General features: G+C 58.6%; 1 protein-coding gene across 3 annotated transcripts in view; it reads right to left on the bottom strand.

The window, feature by feature from the left end:
* The window catches only part of Kif26a (kinesin family member 26A), a 38,454-nt gene that overhangs the window by 1,709 nt on the left and 19,374 nt on the right, over window positions 1-17,371 (bottom strand). For all 3 annotated transcript variants that reach the window (XM_052739115.1, XM_052739116.1, XM_052739118.1), the window contains 11 exons: window positions 16,741-16,931; window positions 11,286-11,475; window positions 6,918-7,130; window positions 6,309-6,402; window positions 5,765-6,027; window positions 5,475-5,658; window positions 5,168-5,330; window positions 4,759-4,921; window positions 1,299-4,197; window positions 400-605; window positions 247-267 (listed from right to left, as the gene is read on the bottom strand). In XM_052739115.1, coding sequence (XP_052595075.1) covers window positions 247-267; window positions 400-605; window positions 1,299-4,197; window positions 4,759-4,921; window positions 5,168-5,330; window positions 5,475-5,658; window positions 5,765-6,027; window positions 6,309-6,402; window positions 6,918-7,130; window positions 11,286-11,475; window positions 16,741-16,931 — 4,587 coding nt within the window. The remainder of the gene's footprint in view (window positions 1-246; window positions 268-399; window positions 606-1,298; window positions 4,198-4,758; window positions 4,922-5,167; window positions 5,331-5,474; window positions 5,659-5,764; window positions 6,028-6,308; window positions 6,403-6,917; window positions 7,131-11,285; window positions 11,476-16,740; window positions 16,932-17,371) is intronic.

Genomic DNA, 17,371 nt, shown 5'->3' with positions numbered 1-17,371 from the left:
AGAAGGCTTCTTGGCTCCCTGGCTTTGGCCATGGCCTCCCTCCCACTTCAGGCCCCGCATAAACACGTGGCTAGCCCTCCAAGGTATGAAGAGTAGAATCTGCAAGGGGTCCACACCAGGACTTCCTGGACTGTGGGTCCAGCGATGTGGAAACACAATAGTAGCCTCAAGAGTCCCTCCCGTCATCCACCCCGGGCAAAAGCACCAAGGACTACAAGCTCAGGGATGGTGCAGACTGCTTCCTACCTTCTCCACATCCTGAGAGGGCTGTGGACAAAAAAAAAAAAGGTAATGTCAGGGGCTGCCTGGCTGAATCTCCAGGGGCCCAGAGAGCTCATCAGATGGGCCTCCCTGACACCCCAGGACTCCCAGCCTCTGACTGACTGTAGCCTCCCTTACCTTGGCTTCCTCCTCCCTCAGAGGCAGACGGTGCCGCTGCAGGCGCTCCACGTCATCTATCTCATACACCTTGATCTCAAAAGGCTCCTTCAGAGAGCCAGCCAGGGGCGGGGGCAAGTCCACCCATTGCCCAGGAAGGCTGGGCTTGCGGCCTAAGGCAGCAGCATCGGGGAGTGGGGCCGGGATCAGCCTCCGTCGCTGTAGACCTGAAACAGAGCCAGGGGCACCTCAGGCTCTAATCATATCACCTGCACAGCCACACCAACTGCTCTCACAGCAGTAGGACTTACTGCTCTAACCGACATCTTCCCTGCCCCTCTGTCAACCGGGAGGGGGCCAGAACAGTGCTGGCAGGAGCTCTCGGGCAGCTGGGACAGTGGCCAGGGAGAGCCCAGCCCAGAGCCCAATGCCTACTGCCTAGCTTGAACCCAAACCCTTGCCATACTACTTTGCCAGGGTTAAGAACCAGTCTCTGGGGTAGAGTGGGGGTCCGGGAAGGGAATACACCGGGAGTGCTTACAAACTAGAGTGGGTCATGAACCTCTGCATGCAACCAAGCCCCAGGAGTATTTAACAAAGGGTCTGCTGCTGCTCTCATGTGCATTCACAATCTGAAGGGCTGTATGGACCCATGGCTTATAAACTACCAAGGGCTATGCACACCTGGCACTTGTAAACTATCCCAGAGACCACACAGGGTGAGGTGTCAGGGTGGAGAGCCCAGGCCCACCGCCAAGAACCAAGAAAAGAGCACCCCACAGAGCTGCAAGGAACCCGCAGGGCTGTAAAACCCAGTTTTGGGGGAGATCAGGGTCCACTAGGTCCCAGTGCACTGTCAAGGCTCTCTCAGGTCTACAAACTGTAGAGTGCTGTGCCCGGAGACTGTCACTGCTACCCACCTGTGGCCCTTTTCTTTGGGGACTTGAGGCTGCGGGAGCGGGCACCCGGGGAGGCAGTTCCGCTTTCACTCATGGAGTCAGGGGCCGAGGAGGCGCTGCCGGTGGCCTCGCTGTCGCGGATCATGCTCTCATAGCCGCTGCTGCCACCGCTGTGGTAGAAGAGCGCGGTGCGGCCCATGGCCGGGGGGAGCTCCCCACTCAACACACTGCTGTTGTCGCTGCCGTGGCCGCTGCTGTAGCGCTGGGGCCTCCTTGGTGCGGTCACTTTGCTGTAGGGGGAGGGCAGGGCGGGGCTCACAGGCTGCCGCTCCTCGGCCAGGTTCACACCGCTGTCATTGCCGCTGTCCGAGTCGGTTGAGCCCCAGGAGAGGCCGCCTCGACCAGAAGATCCACTGGCTGCCAGCTCATGGACACGGCTATGGGCGGCCCGGAATGCCTGCTTAGTGCCCATGATGGTGCCCCTGCCTGCCTTGGCCCCAATACCAGGTGCAGGCCGTGGAGCCATCCGGGGTCCTGGCACAGGGCCACTAGTTGTCTTGCCTGCCACGGGGGCCAGTGGCTTCACTGGAGCGCCCAGTGCCCGAGACGTACTAGCCCCTAGATTACGACCCTTGGCCCCACCAGCTGGAGGCTTGGATGCTCCAACACCCTTAGCTGGGCTGCTCCTACAGGCAGGAGCTGCTCCAAGTGGGGGGCTGGTGGGTGGTACACCCAACCTGGGCACAGCCCTCGGTGGCCGTCCTGGGACTTCCCTGACCTTGCCACTACCATGTGTAGGGCTCTCGTACCGCTCCAGGGACATGTGGCCAGCGGGGCGGTGTGCCGCCTCCACCTTGCCAGCTCGGGCTTTCAGGCTGGATGTGGCCTTGGAAACAGAGTAATCAGACCTGCCACTGGGCCTGGCCTCGTCTTCCCCGCGGAAGGCAGAAGTAGCCCCCGCCCGGGTCAGCCCCAAGGCCTGGGTAGGGGTGAGGGTCGTGTTCTGCTCCAGGCTAGACTTGCGCACAGGTGGAGCTGGGGGGCCGGCCCCACTAGGCCTTGGAAAGAAGGCCCCCTTGGGAGACACGCTCTTCTTACTGCTGGAGGTGGTCTTTAGGCTTCCTGAATGGACTATTGCCTCTGCTGGGGCGTCCCCACAGGATGCAGCAGGTGTGGTCACTCCCAGTGTGGTGGCTCCCCTCCGCAAAGGTGGGATCCGAGCTACAGCTTCCGGTCTCCGGGACCCTCTGGTTGTCACCTCACACCCGTCCACCACTCTCTGGGCACAAGTCAGCATTATCTGAGCCTCAGGTAGTCGAGGGGAGCCTGGAGTTGGGCTTGGAACCCCGCCTGCGGAGGCCATCTGGTGTGTGTCACAGTCCTCTGCCCGGAGTAGCCAAGGGTCCTCAAACAGGCCTCCGGGACTGCACGGACCCCGGCTGGGACGAGCACGGCTGCTGTTTGAGGTAGTCCTGGGTTTCCGGGGGAGACTGGAGTGGATGGTCTGGGCTGAGGCTGCCTCACGCGGAGACCCGGCCCAAGGCTCTCTGCTGGGTCGGGTCTGAGTTGCTGAGACTGCCTCCGCTGGGTGGAGGCCCCGGGCTGAGCCAGGATTGTCCGGTCTTCCACACTCTGAGGACCTGAACTTGCTGTCCTCCAGGGAGCTGCTCGGGGTAGGGAACTCTGGTGGACCGGGCCCTGCTGCCGAGTCAGGGCTGAAGGGAGGCTGTGGTGTGGGACCACGGCTTTCAGCCAAGCAGACACCAACGTCGCTCAGCCAGGAGCCAATGGATGAGGCTGGACTGCCACCAGGCCACGCCGTTCCCTCTAGGAGCTCCCCGGGGTCTCCTGGGCCCTCAGGCGCTTGTGAGGTATAGGCATCAAACTCGTCATTGATACTGCTGATGATGCTGACCGGTCTCGAGCCTGAGGCCAAGGCCTGCAGGGAACAGTCACTGCCCAAACTGGCCAGACTGGAGGGTCGTGTGGCCCCTGCAAGTCCCCCCAGAGGTAGTTCCTCTACCACTGTGAACACCAGCTCGTCCTCGCCATTCAGCTCCACTGGCTGCTGTAGGGTGACGGTGGTGGTCAGCAGGCCCCGCTCCAGATGGCGTCCACGAGCAGACGTGTCTGAGAGCAGTGGGGACGAGGCCATCTGCCCACTCATGCCCACGGGGGCTGTCCGCAACACACTGTCAGGGCCCTCTCCCCCAGGCTCTGTGGGGACACCTCGAGCTTCCGGTTGCCGAGGTGGTGGAGGGGCTGGACTGGGCAGCGGCCTCCTGCCGCCACCTCCTGCAGTCTTGTCTGGGGCAGGTGGCTCAGCCCGGGCACCATCGACTCTCTGCTCACCCTGTGGACCAGTCTTAGAGGGCTCTGAGGTGCTCCGGTGAGTATCTTGCCCAGGGCTGCCTCGAGGGGAGCTGGTAACCATAGGAGGGCCCACAGCCTTCCTGGGGGATGTGGCCTCGGGTAGTGAGGCTTTCCTGCCTCCTCTGGCGGGGCTGGCTTGGGCTCCGTCAGAGCCACCCTGGGGACCAGGGAATCCCTCGCTGCCATCTATGCACTCTAGGCGCTCCTGCAGCTCTGCAAATGTACTGCAGCGGAAGTGGTCGGCGTCCCGGGGTCCCTCGGAGGGCCTGCGGCGGCTCAGTGCAGGGATGATGGGCACAAAGTCAGGTGGGCCCTCATTGTCAGTCAGCTCACGGTCGGACAGTGCTGCCCCGCCAGGACCAACGTAGATGACTGTGTCACAGGACTGCTCGCTGCTGGATGAGTAGTCAGGGTCGCCGGACAGGCCAGGAGCCGAGCGGTCAGGGTCCAGGACCATGGTGCGTGGGTGGAAGGGCCGCAGGTGTGGGGGACGGCGGGCCCGGCTCTCCTCACAGGAACTCTCCCCTCCTGAGGAGCTGGATGCGTACTGGGGGCAGCACAACAGACCCTTGTGAGTAGACCCACCCCTGTCTGCACACACCCCTGGTCCCCATCTCATCTCTTCCTTGGACTCTGCCCTCTCAGCCTAGGAGTGTGGACTCTGCGAGACAGGAGCAGCTGAGCAAGGCCTGTAAGTGCTGGGAATAACACTATAGGGTACAGAACGTAAGGAGGCTTCCGAGGAGCTTTGAGAGGTAATCAGCATGGACCATGTCACAGGGTGGGGACAGAGCTCAGGCAGAAAAGATCATGCTACACCAAGTGCAGCATCCAGACCCAGAGCAGTGACCTCAGAACACCCAGCATTCCTGGGAAGTCTCCTGCTGGGATGGTGTTCATTCCCCTTACAACATAAACCCTATTGTGAGCAGCTGCATCCCTGCCCAGCGCCCCAGGGACTTGGGGCTGGGCTCTTCTCTGGAGACATAAGAGACCCACCTACAGCTGAACACACCTATTGCCCCTTCCCCCTGATGTCCAGAGTGGGGGGCTATAGAGGATATGGGAGCCTGGGGGCCCTTGGGAGGCCGCAGGAGCTGGGGCTTACCTTGCCCTTCTTCCTGCGCAGGCGGTGGATGCGGGCAGCCAGCTGTACAGTGCTGAGGGTCTCTGCGTGGTGGGCCGGTGAGTCTGAGATGTGTGCTATCATAGTGGTGCGGCAGTTGGTAGCAGCCAGGGACTCCCGCAGCAGCATGGTGAGTCTGTGGTCCCTACAAGCCAAGGATTCGCTCAGAGGCTGGGGGGAGGGGCCATCCAGGTGGAAGACCAGGTGAGGTGTAGACCACTAGCCTGGGGGACAGGGCTAGGTGTGGAGCTCTCACTGTGCCCTTGCACCTGTCCCTGCACCCAAAGCTCCAGGACCCCCTGCTGGCCCTGAACCGAGGTCCCCAGAAATGCCAGACATCAAAACAGCCAGTTTCCCAGGTCACCCTGCTGGTGCCTACTCCCATCCTCACCTGTAGGGCACATGCTTGGCCCCGTTGACTAGGGCCAGGATGACACTGCCCAGAGCTGACAGAGACAGACACAGGGGTCCTCCAGAAGCCTCTCCGCCTCTGCTGAGTGCTGCCTCACAGCTGCCCAGGTCGATGAGGTGCAGGCGGCTGCGACCTCCAGACACTGAAAACACAGTATAAGTAGGTGCTGGGGTCTGGGCACCCAGACCTTGTTCCACAGCCCACCCAAGCAGGCAGAGAAGCCCACAAGGCCCCCCTCAGGGGGCTGGCAACCCCATGGACATGCCCTCCCACCCCGTGCACCTACTTCCTCCTTGGCCACACTTCTCCACACGATACTGGTACACATGTAGGGTGAAGAGCATGTGGGAGCTGCGTCGGGTGTCTTCCCCACAGCCAGCGTGACTTGTGCTGCGGGCCGCCAAGGCCGCATCCAGATAGAAGGCTGCCTTCTCTGCTGTGGGTGCCCGCAGCTCATTCTGGTTCTGGAGCTGTGAGAGAAAAGGTGGAGGGCACATGCATTTAGTGGCCTGAGGCCAAACACAGTGCTCCCTCTTCCCTCCTCCAGTCTCAGAAAGGCTAAAAGCATTGGTGTACCTGTGCCCCTCCCACAGGGTCCTCCCGCAGGCAAACGCCTGGAGACTGGGTGTCCTGAAGGCTGCCCGAAGCCACCTCAGCAAGCAGGTCCCGGAGACTCTGGTCATGGCCGCACACTTCCACAGCAGACACACGGATGGAGAAGCGTGTGCCCATCCTTTCCCTGCGCTCATCAATGAGCCTGAAGAGCCAGGAGATAGCACAGGGCACGATGCCCAGGCTCTGGGGTGAGCTGTCCTTCCCAATCATGGTATACGACTTGCCTGGGAGACAGCGGCATGTGAGAACCACCGCTAACCCTCCACAAACCGCCCTCCAGAGTCCTTCCAGGCTCAGGAATGTGCCCAGGGTCCTCAGGGCTAACCCAAATGGCCTTGACACCTCACCCAGCCACTCTGAGGCCTCTGCCTTCTGGCTCTGCCTGCCTCAGCTTTGCTGTGAGACTCCCCACTCCCACATCCAGGCCTACGCTCAGTGATAGCGACAACCAAGACGGGAACAGTTAGACGGCATCATGGGTGCACAGGAGTGACAGAGCACTTACCAAGGCTCATGTGGCCGAAGGAGAAAATGCAGCCATCAGCTCCACCAACCACAGACTGGAGCACGTCGGCCACGGTTCCTGAGCAGACCTCAGCCTGGGGAGGAACCCAGTGGGGATTAGGCAGGTGCCAGAGCTGACGGGCTGTGGCTAGTGCCTCTGCTACATCTGTAAACCTAAGGCCCATTAGTCCTGATCACAGGCAGGCAGGCAGCCCACAGGGCACATGAACTGACAGACACGTAAGTTAGCAGACAGGACACATACAATACAGATAGGATGTGCTGTGCCTAGGCACCCGACCCAGCACTGACAGTTGCTGCCCACAACACAGCATAAGGAAGTCATGGTCATTGCTCAGTGTGCTGCGTGGGCACCCAGTGTCCCCAGTTTCCAGGGCATAGCTGCTCAAAAAGTTTCATAGGAGAATGGGCCTGAAGAGCTCAGTGTTTCCCCAACACTTGGCCTGAAGGACTAGGCAGAGACTGGGGAAATGTCCTGGGCTAGGACTGCTAGGGAGGAAGACCTGGCAGGCCCAACAGGCAGCTAAGTTCCCACTCCACAGAGAGTCAGATCTAATCCTGTCACAAGCACCCAGGCGTTCCACTGTACCTGCTCCGAGTCCTGGGGGAAGATGGCGTCAAAAGCAAACATCTTGGGGACCGGTGCTGTGGGGGCGTGGCGGAGGCCTGCACAGCCCGGGGGCCCAGCAGCGGGGTCATAAAGAGTCACCTGCTTCTTCCGAGGGTCCACCTTCAGGTAGGATGAGGACTCAGCGGAGCGTTGGACTCCTTGTGCCGGCCAGATACGTAGCATAACCTTTACCTGGGGGTTGGCAGAAGCAGGAATCTGAGCTCCGCCCTCCACCCAGCTGGTCACTAATTACAGAGCAGGGGAAGCCAGCTCGAGTCAGGACAGCAGACCAGGTCTCAGCATGGGTGCTGAGACCACAGGAATGCTGCCTGAGCGGCTCCCACATGAGGTCAGCCGGATAGAGAGAAAATGAAGCCCAGGGTGGGGTAAGGCTGGTGGGGTGCACAGCCAGTCAGCAAAGCGGGAGACAGAGGCAAGGTAGGGAAGGAGAGGTCAGTTAGCAGAGACAGGGAGCACTCCCTAGGCCCCTAGGTGTTTCTCCTTCAGAAAACCCTGAAGGTGAGCCGGCACCATCACCAGCCTCAGGACAAAGTCCTTGATGGGAGGACTCGCATCCCAGGAAGAGAGTGGGCACACCTGTAGAGTGAACAAATGTGCAAACCCACAGAAAAGGAGAAGGGCCCCAGAAGGCCGAGAGGCTGTGGGGATAAACTCCAGGCTTGCCGCCTGCGCCCTGAAACAACTCAGGAAGCCAGGCTAGAGAAGCTCACGAAGGAGAGAAGCTAGGATGGGCACAGAGTGGAGGAAGTTCCCCGGAACGAGAATCCAATCTGAGAAAAGGCAATTCTGAAGTCTTGCCTAACGAGCCCCAATTTGGAGAAACTGAGGCTGGGAGGTGTGTGGAGGAGAGGGCAGGGGTGGACCTGAGCTCCTGGAGCCCTGCTATTGACTGGTCAGCCTGGGCCCTGGCAGAAACAAAGGAGATTCCAATATGCCCAGTGACTGCCAGGGTCCATAAGGCCCAGAACAATGGACCCCAAAACCTTCCATGAAAATGCAATGGAGGATACAAGGATGCCAAAGAAAGCTGCACTGCGGCACCCCAAAACCTGTGTGGAGGACAGATACTCCCCACAGGCGCAGTAATGCGGAGGAGGGAGGCTGGGGCAGGTGGGAGGCACTATTTCCTCAGAAGCCACCCTGAGTTAGGGCCTCCCTTGGCTGGAGGTCACACCTTTCACTCTCCAGTGAAATCTCTGACTTCGCATTGGTGTAAATCAAATTACCAGAGACTCATTTCAGAACCAATATTTTTCAAGGATTTAATTGTAAGTGACAGATACATAATGCTGCAAAATTGGTTTAGGGGGCAGCTTACGCAAGCACCACGGGCTGGCTCCCAGCGGACAAGGGGCACATTGATATGCAGAGCCTCCTGCGGAGCAGAGTGTCCCACCCTCTGGGGAGAGAGGGGAGCAAAGAAATACTTGGCTATTGTACTACTGAGAACCTGGGCTCCATCAGGCAAGAATCGATTCCTTTATTCCCCAGTGACGGGAACAAAACGATTTCATTTCCACACGCTGCTGCAATGCAGACGAAAATGTACACTTCCAGGTAATTTTTGGCAATTTTTTTCCAGTGTGAACTCCTCACCACTTCAGGAACCAAATGGGCTCTGGAGATGTGAGAGGCTGCCTAGTGGGGAGGAGAGGCCTGGAGAAGCTGTGATTTGGCTCTGATGTCTGCGGATGCCTCTTCAGCAGATACTAATCCCGAGTCCCCAGGCAGGGAGGGGACTGAGCAGGGCATCTCGTCCAGCCTGCCCCCCACTGCCCCCGTCCATTGTCTGCTGGAAAGAACCTGTCATTACCTCAGGGAAATGACAGGGTCTCTCGGGAGACAAGAGCATCCTCACCCCCCAAATGTGCAGATATCACAAAGCCACTGGAGCTGGGGGGAGGGAAGCACATTTTACATAAAAGCCGGGCTTCCAGCTCCCCAGAGGTGGACCAATCTGGGGAGGGGGATGGGCGCCACTCAGCACCCAACACCAGAGATGTCTTTTTTAATACCACGGTATGATGAATTATCTTAAGTAGCACATTAATGTCAGACACTGAATGTAATCTAACTTCTTTTCCGTGGCAATATTAAACGCCTTTCAGGAGGTACTTCTGGTGATGTGACATTAGTGCTGATGACACCGAGAGCCAGGGAGGGGGACAGCGGTGTGGGGGACAGGGCCGGGTAACAGGCAGGTGGCCAGGACACTTGGTCTCTGGGGAAAGCCCTGAATGGTCCAGGGTCAGCAGAAAAGAAGGCTGAGGGCTTCCTCGGACAGCAGAGACCTGGCAGGCCCCCAAAACACAGTGACAATAAAGAGCAGGTGCCATTCTGAGCTTTAATGTCCAGAAAAGAGTCGGAACTCCTCATCCCATCAGCCCTAAGGCAGACACCGTCCCCACACCCACCACAGCCTCTGAGGAAGAGAAGCTAGGTGGACAGACAGGCTAAGAGAACAAACAGGCTGGTCCTAGGCCCAGCCATTCTTCCCCCGGTCTCATCCCAGCCCTGTACCCACACAGCCAGACGGTGACAGCCTGGTCAGTGGGACCCACCTAGAGCTGTGGCAGGCAGAGGAGACTGGGGTGCTCAAGTCACTCAGGCCTCGGTCCAATCTCCCTCCCTCCCTTCCTCACTAGACAGTGCTGACGCCACCGGCCTCATCTACTAAACACTGCCAGTGTGAAAGTGGGGGCAGCCAAGGCCTGGCGGGCATGGGTAGTGGGGGTCAGGGACACCCCTCCTCCCAACAGAATAGGGCACAGAGGCAGGTGACGCCTGTCACCAAGAACTGTAACTGTCCTAAACGAGGCAGGCTGCCTTGGCCCCGCTCGCAGCCCAGCCAACCCGGAGCCGAACAACTGTACACACACAGACCTTCACAGAACGGCCCCATCAGGCCCCAGACAGCTGGGCTGCCCAAGTAAACCCACCACTGCAATACAGTGGCCTGGGGCCAGGAGCAGAAGGTGACTGGTTCAGATCCACACAGCTGGGTCCAGAACGGAGAAACTTTCTGAGTCAACTCTACGACACTCCTGGGCCACAGCACTACTGGCCACAGCACTACGGGCCACACTGAACACGTATGTGGCTCCCATGCCAACTGTCTGCAATCAACCCCAGGCTAATCTATTTCCCATACTCCACCCCAACGGAGGCCACCTCCAGCAGACTGCCTTGAGGAAACCATGGGGTGTGTCCCCTTCCCAGGGGAAGGGAGGAGCCAGGAGTCCTGGCTTCCAGCCACCAATTAGCATTCTGAGAGGCAGCAGAGGGCAAGAAAAGCAGCCCACAGTGCTAGCTAAAAGTGTGCAGAGTGAAGTCAGCTGGGCCTGAAAGAGTCCCAGTCCCTCCCACCCGCCTGCAGCTGCCTGTCTGGGCAGCCCTGTCTAGAAAGTCCTTCCTTCCTCAGGGGCTCTGCCACAGAAGGAGGCCTCCCTTCTGGAAGGAAAGTCTGCAAACACACAGCTTCCTCTCTGGTCCCTGTTTCGGAGTCCACTGCCACTAGCCAGTGCTGACCATGTGCGCAGGACACGGCGCGCGTGCAGGGCTAGTGCCAAGCCGGGGCGGTCCAGTTCCATAACCCCCAGGATGCCTGGCAGGGGACACTGCCCTTGGAGTGGCAAAGGTTCAGTGAAAAACACGTGCCAGAGGTCAGGAACCCCCTCTCCACAGTGGTTGATAGAGTCTGGCTCTCCACCCTGGGGGCATAGGGCCCACTTCACCCATGCATCTGCACGGTCCTGCCACAGGGGCAGCCCACTGGGCCTGGGGTACAGGGACTTCTTCCTCAGCAGAGTACCAATCTTAGGAATCAAATTAGAACTCTTGGAAGAAGGTCTGGAGCCAACCAGCTTGTCTCAACACCACACAGGGTTCTCACCCTTCCTAGATCTGTTTCCCCAACTGAAACCCATCTGGCTGAGCTGCCGGGATCCCCTGACTCAGGAAAGCTGAGGGGTCCCACCCCTTCCTCCTGCCCAGCCCCACCTCAAGGCAGCATCCAGCGAGGAAGAAGCAAGACTGAGGCTCTCCAGCTCAGCCCCATCCTAGGCCCAGATGCCCCACCACATGCTATCTTGGAACATGTCCCTGGGACCTGAGGGACAAGCTTCTTCCCGTCATTTCCCACCTCAGCTCCACACTCCTTATGCCCTTTGGGGCATTGCTTCCCAGAGGCTCAGGCTCCCCATATTTAGCTCTGTCAGCTGTCCTAATGTGGCCCTGGAGAAGAAAGTGGGGCCCTCTATCTCCTACATCTTATTAGATAGCCCTGGCCTCCCACACCCAGGCCATCTGACCTCAGGTAGGATCTACCTTTCCAAAGTTGCTGGGGTTTTCCTTGGCCTTGGAGGCAGCCCTGAGCAGGCAGGGGGGCACTGGGGGAGGCCACAGCTGCAGAGTGCCACTGAAGTCCGTGGGGTAGGTGGACGTGCCCCGAGTGGTGGGCGCAGGTGGTGGGTGGTGCTTCTTGCGCTTGGAGGCCAGGCTGAGCTTCTGGGCAGCCCTGGGGAGGAGAGGCAGGGGGCTCAGAGTATACCAACAACTACCCCGTCACTGTGTCTGTCCATACCACGCTGCTCCACCCTCAGACTCCATCAGCCATACAGGAATCGCTCTGAGAAAACAGCCAGAAACTCTTACAGCTTCACGGCCTGAACTCTATTTTTCTGAGTGGTGTGGCCCCAAGCTGGGACGACAGCCAGGGCAGGAGACAGACGGTCCTTGTAGGCAAAGGACTGCATTCTGCTCTGGGAGATCCCTGAAGTCACAGCCTTCATTCCTACCCTCCATAGCTTTCTTCAAGCTGACTGTACTCCAGGGATACATCTCACGGGTCAGGTCTCTGTCCCGGGATGGGTTTTCCTGAAGGCCCCAGACCCTTTTAACAGTTGTTCCCACTGCCCTCCAACACCCTCCCCCTGCAAAGTCCTCCAGCCAAGGCTTTGCCTCCTACCATAACTGAGGTCATGAGAGCCACACGGCCCTAACCCACACCACAAGGACCCAAGAATATCACCACTGTAAATTCAAACCATGGTTACCCTGGCTGAGCCACACTCCCTGTGCCTGTCACCATTTTCCAAAGAAGAAGACCCGGGTGGGGGCAGGTGACCAGGATGAGAAGCTATCCAACCAGGTCCACCCCTCCCCCATATCCCCAAATGCCCCGGCTCCTTCTCCCCATCCCTGTAGGCCTCCCAGGTCCACTTGGTCCTCCTCAGAAGGATCCAACACGCAAGAGCCCAGAGCCCGGGGCCCTCCTTGGCACCTCCCACCACGCTGCTGGTGCTCTGGTAACTTCTCTCATCTTTAATAGGAGTTGTCTTTTAAGAGGCCCCAGGGACAGCTTCCTCCTAGTGAGGTGTCATCACAGAAAATAAAAGTAATCTACGATGCATGGCGGAGTCCTTAACGGAGCCGCAGCAGCACCCGCGTGCAGCAGACAGGGCAGAGCAGGGAGTGGAGGTCTCCTGCCCAGGAAGAGCCCTGGGCCCCAGAACCTGGGTTCTCTGGTGGCAGTGGTGGCACCTGCACCCTGAGGTGCAAACTCAAACCTCACACAGAGCCTTAAGCATTTGCCTAGCACCTGCCTGAGCCTGTGTTGGCAAAGCTCAAATGAGCCATGCGAGGAAGTCTGTCACAGCACCCTCAGAGAAGAGGCACACAGCAAAACAAGGCAAGCGAGGCCAACACTACCAGACTGTGTACACCGAGAAGTCAAAGGTCAAGGCAAGAAGGATCGACCCTCAGCTACAACCCAAACTACTCCTGTGGGGGTCAGAGGACATTGGCAGTGCCTGGGAAGGGCCACAGCAGAGAGCTATACTGTTCGGCCATCGCTCAGGGGCTCTCCATGCCTCCCACCTCCCTATTTGGGGCCTCCCACTCCAGATCCCACCCCAGCGGCCTCCTGAGGAAAAGCCTCCGTCCAGCCTCAGAAAGCACTGTTCTCTCCAGGTATGATCAGGGCAGGGCAGTCACAACCCCCTTGCCTGGTACTGCCCAGTGCAGGGAACTAATGGAAGAGCTATGCCATCCCAGCTGAGCAGAAAGGGGTCCAGGGATTCCTGGGCAGGACAAGGAGGCTTCCTAGAGTAGCTTTCTTGCCTGTAAGTGGGTGCAGAGACCCAACTACCTCCTGCACACGGCCAGCACCTTGGTCTGACCTGACTTGCAGCACCTCCCAGAAGGGTTAGGAGCCAGCAGCTGCTGGAGCAGGCCCAGCCTCCAGAGTTCACAAAATGTGACTCACAGCAGGTCCCTGACGACTGACGGACGCCCCAGGACAGGTACCTTCTCTCTGATGAAGATGAGACAAATTCCCACCAACCTCCCAAGACTGCAAGGCTTCGGCTTGCAGGGACTTTAGTCTCAGAGGCCAAGCCTGCCCACTGAGGACCCCAGTTTGGTTCTGAGCAGCAAAGGCACAGGAAACATGTGCCTCACCAAGGCTAAGAAAAGATAGGGTACCCTACCCAGGACCATCAAGGCCACCACACTGTGTGGAAGTGGCAGCCCTGGGGCAGCAGGACATGCAGGGAGGAGTGGGCCAGTCTGAGCCATCTGCCCCTGACTGGAAAATTAAAAAAGGCAGGAGCTTCCCAACAGCCCTCTCAACCCCAGGGACACCACCTCCGGGAAGCCTGTCCTGATGCCCCAAGGTAGAGCCCAGCCCTAAGCCTCCTGCTCCATAAAACTACTCTGGCCTGAGATGACTACAGAGACACCAGCCAAGCCAAGCCCGAGCTCACAGGAAGCCCGGCGCAGACCTGAATGAAGGCATGAATGACCCAGTTTGTGAATGCCAGCCTGAACAGCAACCCCAGATTCATCGTCTCTCTGGTCATTGATTCATGAGAACAGAGAAAAAATGTTTTGTTTTTTTTCCCCCTTTTCATAAAGAAAATGTACCTCTTCCAAAGAGGAAGGTACTTTAGAGTTGGATGGACTTGACACTGAGGTCTTTGAGCATCTGAAAGGCAGCTTGTGCCCTTGGAGCGATCAGCGGTTGCCAATCCAACCAACGCTTTCCCTCAGCTCAGAGGCTGGTGGGCATGGCAAGGCCACAACAAGCCTCCTTCACCATAGCAGACCTGCCATCTGCAGGGTCTGCCTCATGAGGACTAAAGTACTCATTGGGAGCTCCTTGGTGGGTCCCACAGGACAGTAATAGGGACTTAAGACATGACTGGAGGGAGCTACCACCTAAGGCCTCCCTGGGCCTGTGGTGCCGCTGTCCCCTGCGGGCCTTACACCGGAGACTGGAGCAAGCAAGAGACTGAGCTGACAAGTCTTCCCTCCTGGTAGCTCAGACCCGGCTTTGGAGCCTCAGCACCTCTGCCGGCTAGGCCCAAACGTACGTCCAGAAAGACACTTGGGGCTCCACAGGGGCCAGGAAGCTTCGAGTACCAGAAAGACATCCTTGCCCCATAGCTACCTGAAAGATGCCTCCTCCAGCAGAGGTTCCCAAGATCTCTAGATTCTGGGTCCCAGAGGCAACCCATCTTTACTAAGGGCAGAAGGATAGCCAGGCAGGTGGGCAGTGCTAACGGGAACGTCAGAGACAGAGAGGAGGCTGCAGGCCGCAGAGCCATCAGAGGGTTCAGGACATGGGTGTCAAGGTCACGGCAGCCCCCACAGAGTGGCCTCAACTGGGGACATCCATCCAGTCAGCGCTCAACCACTCGGGTCCAGCTGAGGGGATGATACTCTGCCCGCCTGGCGCTCAGTTACCCACGCTGGGGACTGCAGTGTACTTCCCTGTAGACACGGCACACGGAAGTGGCTGAGGAAGGCTTGGGCTGGTTGTTCCGCCTGGGGAGGGTACTCAGAGAAGTGGCAGGGCCCAGACTCACCCCATGACTGTGAGATTTGAGAACCTAAACTGCTGAGCCCACCGCCACTCCGTGTGCACAGCACAGACGCACCTGCCAGGCTCCTCCTCAGGCCCTGAGGCCCACCCCCAGAGCACACAAGGGCAGCGCTCTGATCAGGCCTCCATCCCAGGACACCTTCACAGACTCCAGACTCATCCCCTCTCCCATCATGCAAGCCTCCCAAGGGCAGGGATGAGCAAGGATATTTCCACCCATCCAGGTCCAGAGAGTGAAGGTAGGAACACACCATCTACTCCGTATGAGCCAGGGGCCGTGGGGTGGGGCCAAAGTTCTACTGCCTCCTGGTACACTCTGGGCAAGCCCCTCCCCAACTCCATGCCTCCCCTTTATCCACAGCGCCAGGCAGTGGCTGCATAGTTTCAAAGCTCATTGGGTTGCGCCTCCCACTAGCCATCTCAGCCCTGTGGGACACCACCTGCAGAAACACTATCACCCTTAACCCGGCCCTCAACAGGTCTTCAGGAAGCCACTGAGATTCAGAGTGACCCATATGCTGGAAGGAACGGCAGCCAGGAGCGCTCCCCACCCCCACCCCCATACATAGACCAGCCTTGGGAAACCTGCCTCCAGCCCCTAACCCAAGTCCACTTGTTTCTTTGTTTCTATGGTAACTTTCCAAGGTCAGGGTGTTGCTCAGGCAGAGGAGCCTCCATAGCCAGGGTTGAGACAAAAGGCAGCCAGCACCTGCTGCCCGCTGCCAGGCAGGGTGGCTAATGAGCCAGTGGGAGAGGGCCTCACACACACCGCAGTCAGTGTCAAGATTCTCCTCAGGCACCAGGGGCCTCAGAATCAGGGTGCTGGGCGCTACCCAGCCTCAGGACCAGTGGCCAAGTAAACTCTTTTCAAAAGATCTGAGCGTTTCTAAACCTCCTACCAAGCACCATGCCAGGAATGTAGCTGCCCCAGAGGCCACCAAATCCTCAAGGCAAAGGCCCTTGAAACCAGAACTAAGCAGGATAAGGACACAGACAGCTACCTGCCCCTCATGCCCAGCCGCCTAGACACCACCTTGTCTGCTGGTGGTACACAGAGGCTCCCAAGCAGGCTGAAAAGGACTCCTACATGTCCCCATCTGGAAGGTCCTAGCCAGGTTCTCTGCACCTAATTGGGGTGGTGGCTAAGGCCACATCAGTCACGGGAGGTAGTACCGCACGGCATGACAGCATTCATCAGCCAGGACCGACAATACCCTAATCACATGCCCCGTCACGCCCCCCATCAGGCCCTGCAGTCCCCCCGGACCAGGGCTGATAAGACGTCCTCTGCACACTGCCCAGCATGATACAGACAAGCTTATCAGCGCCCATGTGTGCTGTTAATGGGACAGTGACCCCCAGCTGGCTGCCATTACCTCTCATTATGGCGATTACATCCTGTAATCCCTGTTCCTCAGGCAGCTGGAAGAGGGTAGGACTCCAGCCTGGAGTCTGCAGAACCTTGGAGCAGAGGACTGTTCTGTTCCCCTACCTATCCACTGCCCAAGCTGGGGCGGGGGGTGGGGGGGCTGTGTTCCCACCTCCCACGTTGAAGTACATTGTTCCCTCTGGTCAGACCATCATGCTACCTCACATCTTCAAGCGAGGCATCCTGAAGGGAAGGAGTCAAGCCACGGCACTGTCACTTCTATGCACCTGAGCTCTAGGTCCCAGACAGGTACCTTTGAAAGGTGCCCTGGGAGGCCAGCCAGGCCATGAGCTGAGCTGCTCAGTCTGATGTTCTACTCCCGCACTACTCATCATCAGTCTGATGTCCCACTCTTTCACTGACTGAGCCACAGTTCTCCCAAGAATAGGCCACAGGCCACCAGGGACCAAGAACTCAGGGCCTCCATTCCCCAACATGCTGCAGCTTGCGTGACCCCAGAGACATACCTTATAAAGAAAGAGGCTGCAGCCGATGGGCCTGTGGAACCCCCTGCTGAGGAGCCTGGGGCTGGAGTAACCAGGGCTGTAGTGCATGCTGCCCCTCGGCCCCAAGCCTTAGACATACCATCAGGGCCTGCAGCTGGAGGGCAGTCTCGGACTGTGTCGGCCACGGCAACGGCAGCCACAGCCGCCTCAGCCTGGAGGAAGGAGAAATCCACATGAGAAACCATCAGGAGACAGAGGAACACTCACTGCCCCAGGCTGAGTACTCTCATTTACCCCTCAATCCCACCCACCCACCCATCCACCCACCCACCTACCCACACACTTGCAAGATCCTGCCTGTGTGACTGGAAAGTCATAGCTGAAACACTGGGACCCCGCAAGAAAGGCCTAGCCTCCGAGACAATCTGCAAGGACCCAAGTCCCACGCTCAGGGTACACGACAGGTTTGTCCCAGGCACAGAAGAAAAGGCAGACCCCACCAGGAACAGACTCTAACGCCACCCTCATCAAGGCCTGTAGTGACCACAGAGGTCAGGCAGACAGACCTTTGCCCCACATCCCCGGGCCATCTGGGATCACCGAGAGGCACAATTATACAAGACACCACAATAAATACTTGGCATGAGTGCTA

The sequence above is a fragment of the Peromyscus californicus genome, unplaced genomic scaffold (genome assembly GCF_007827085.1).
Source record: "Peromyscus californicus insignis strain IS unplaced genomic scaffold, ASM782708v3 Scaffold_15__1_contigs__length_86483966, whole genome shotgun sequence".
In the NCBI taxonomy this organism is placed as follows: Eukaryota; Metazoa; Chordata; class Mammalia; order Rodentia; family Cricetidae; genus Peromyscus; species Peromyscus californicus.
Note: the sequence above shows the minus strand (reverse complement) of the source record. Positions and strands in the feature narration are given on the sequence as shown.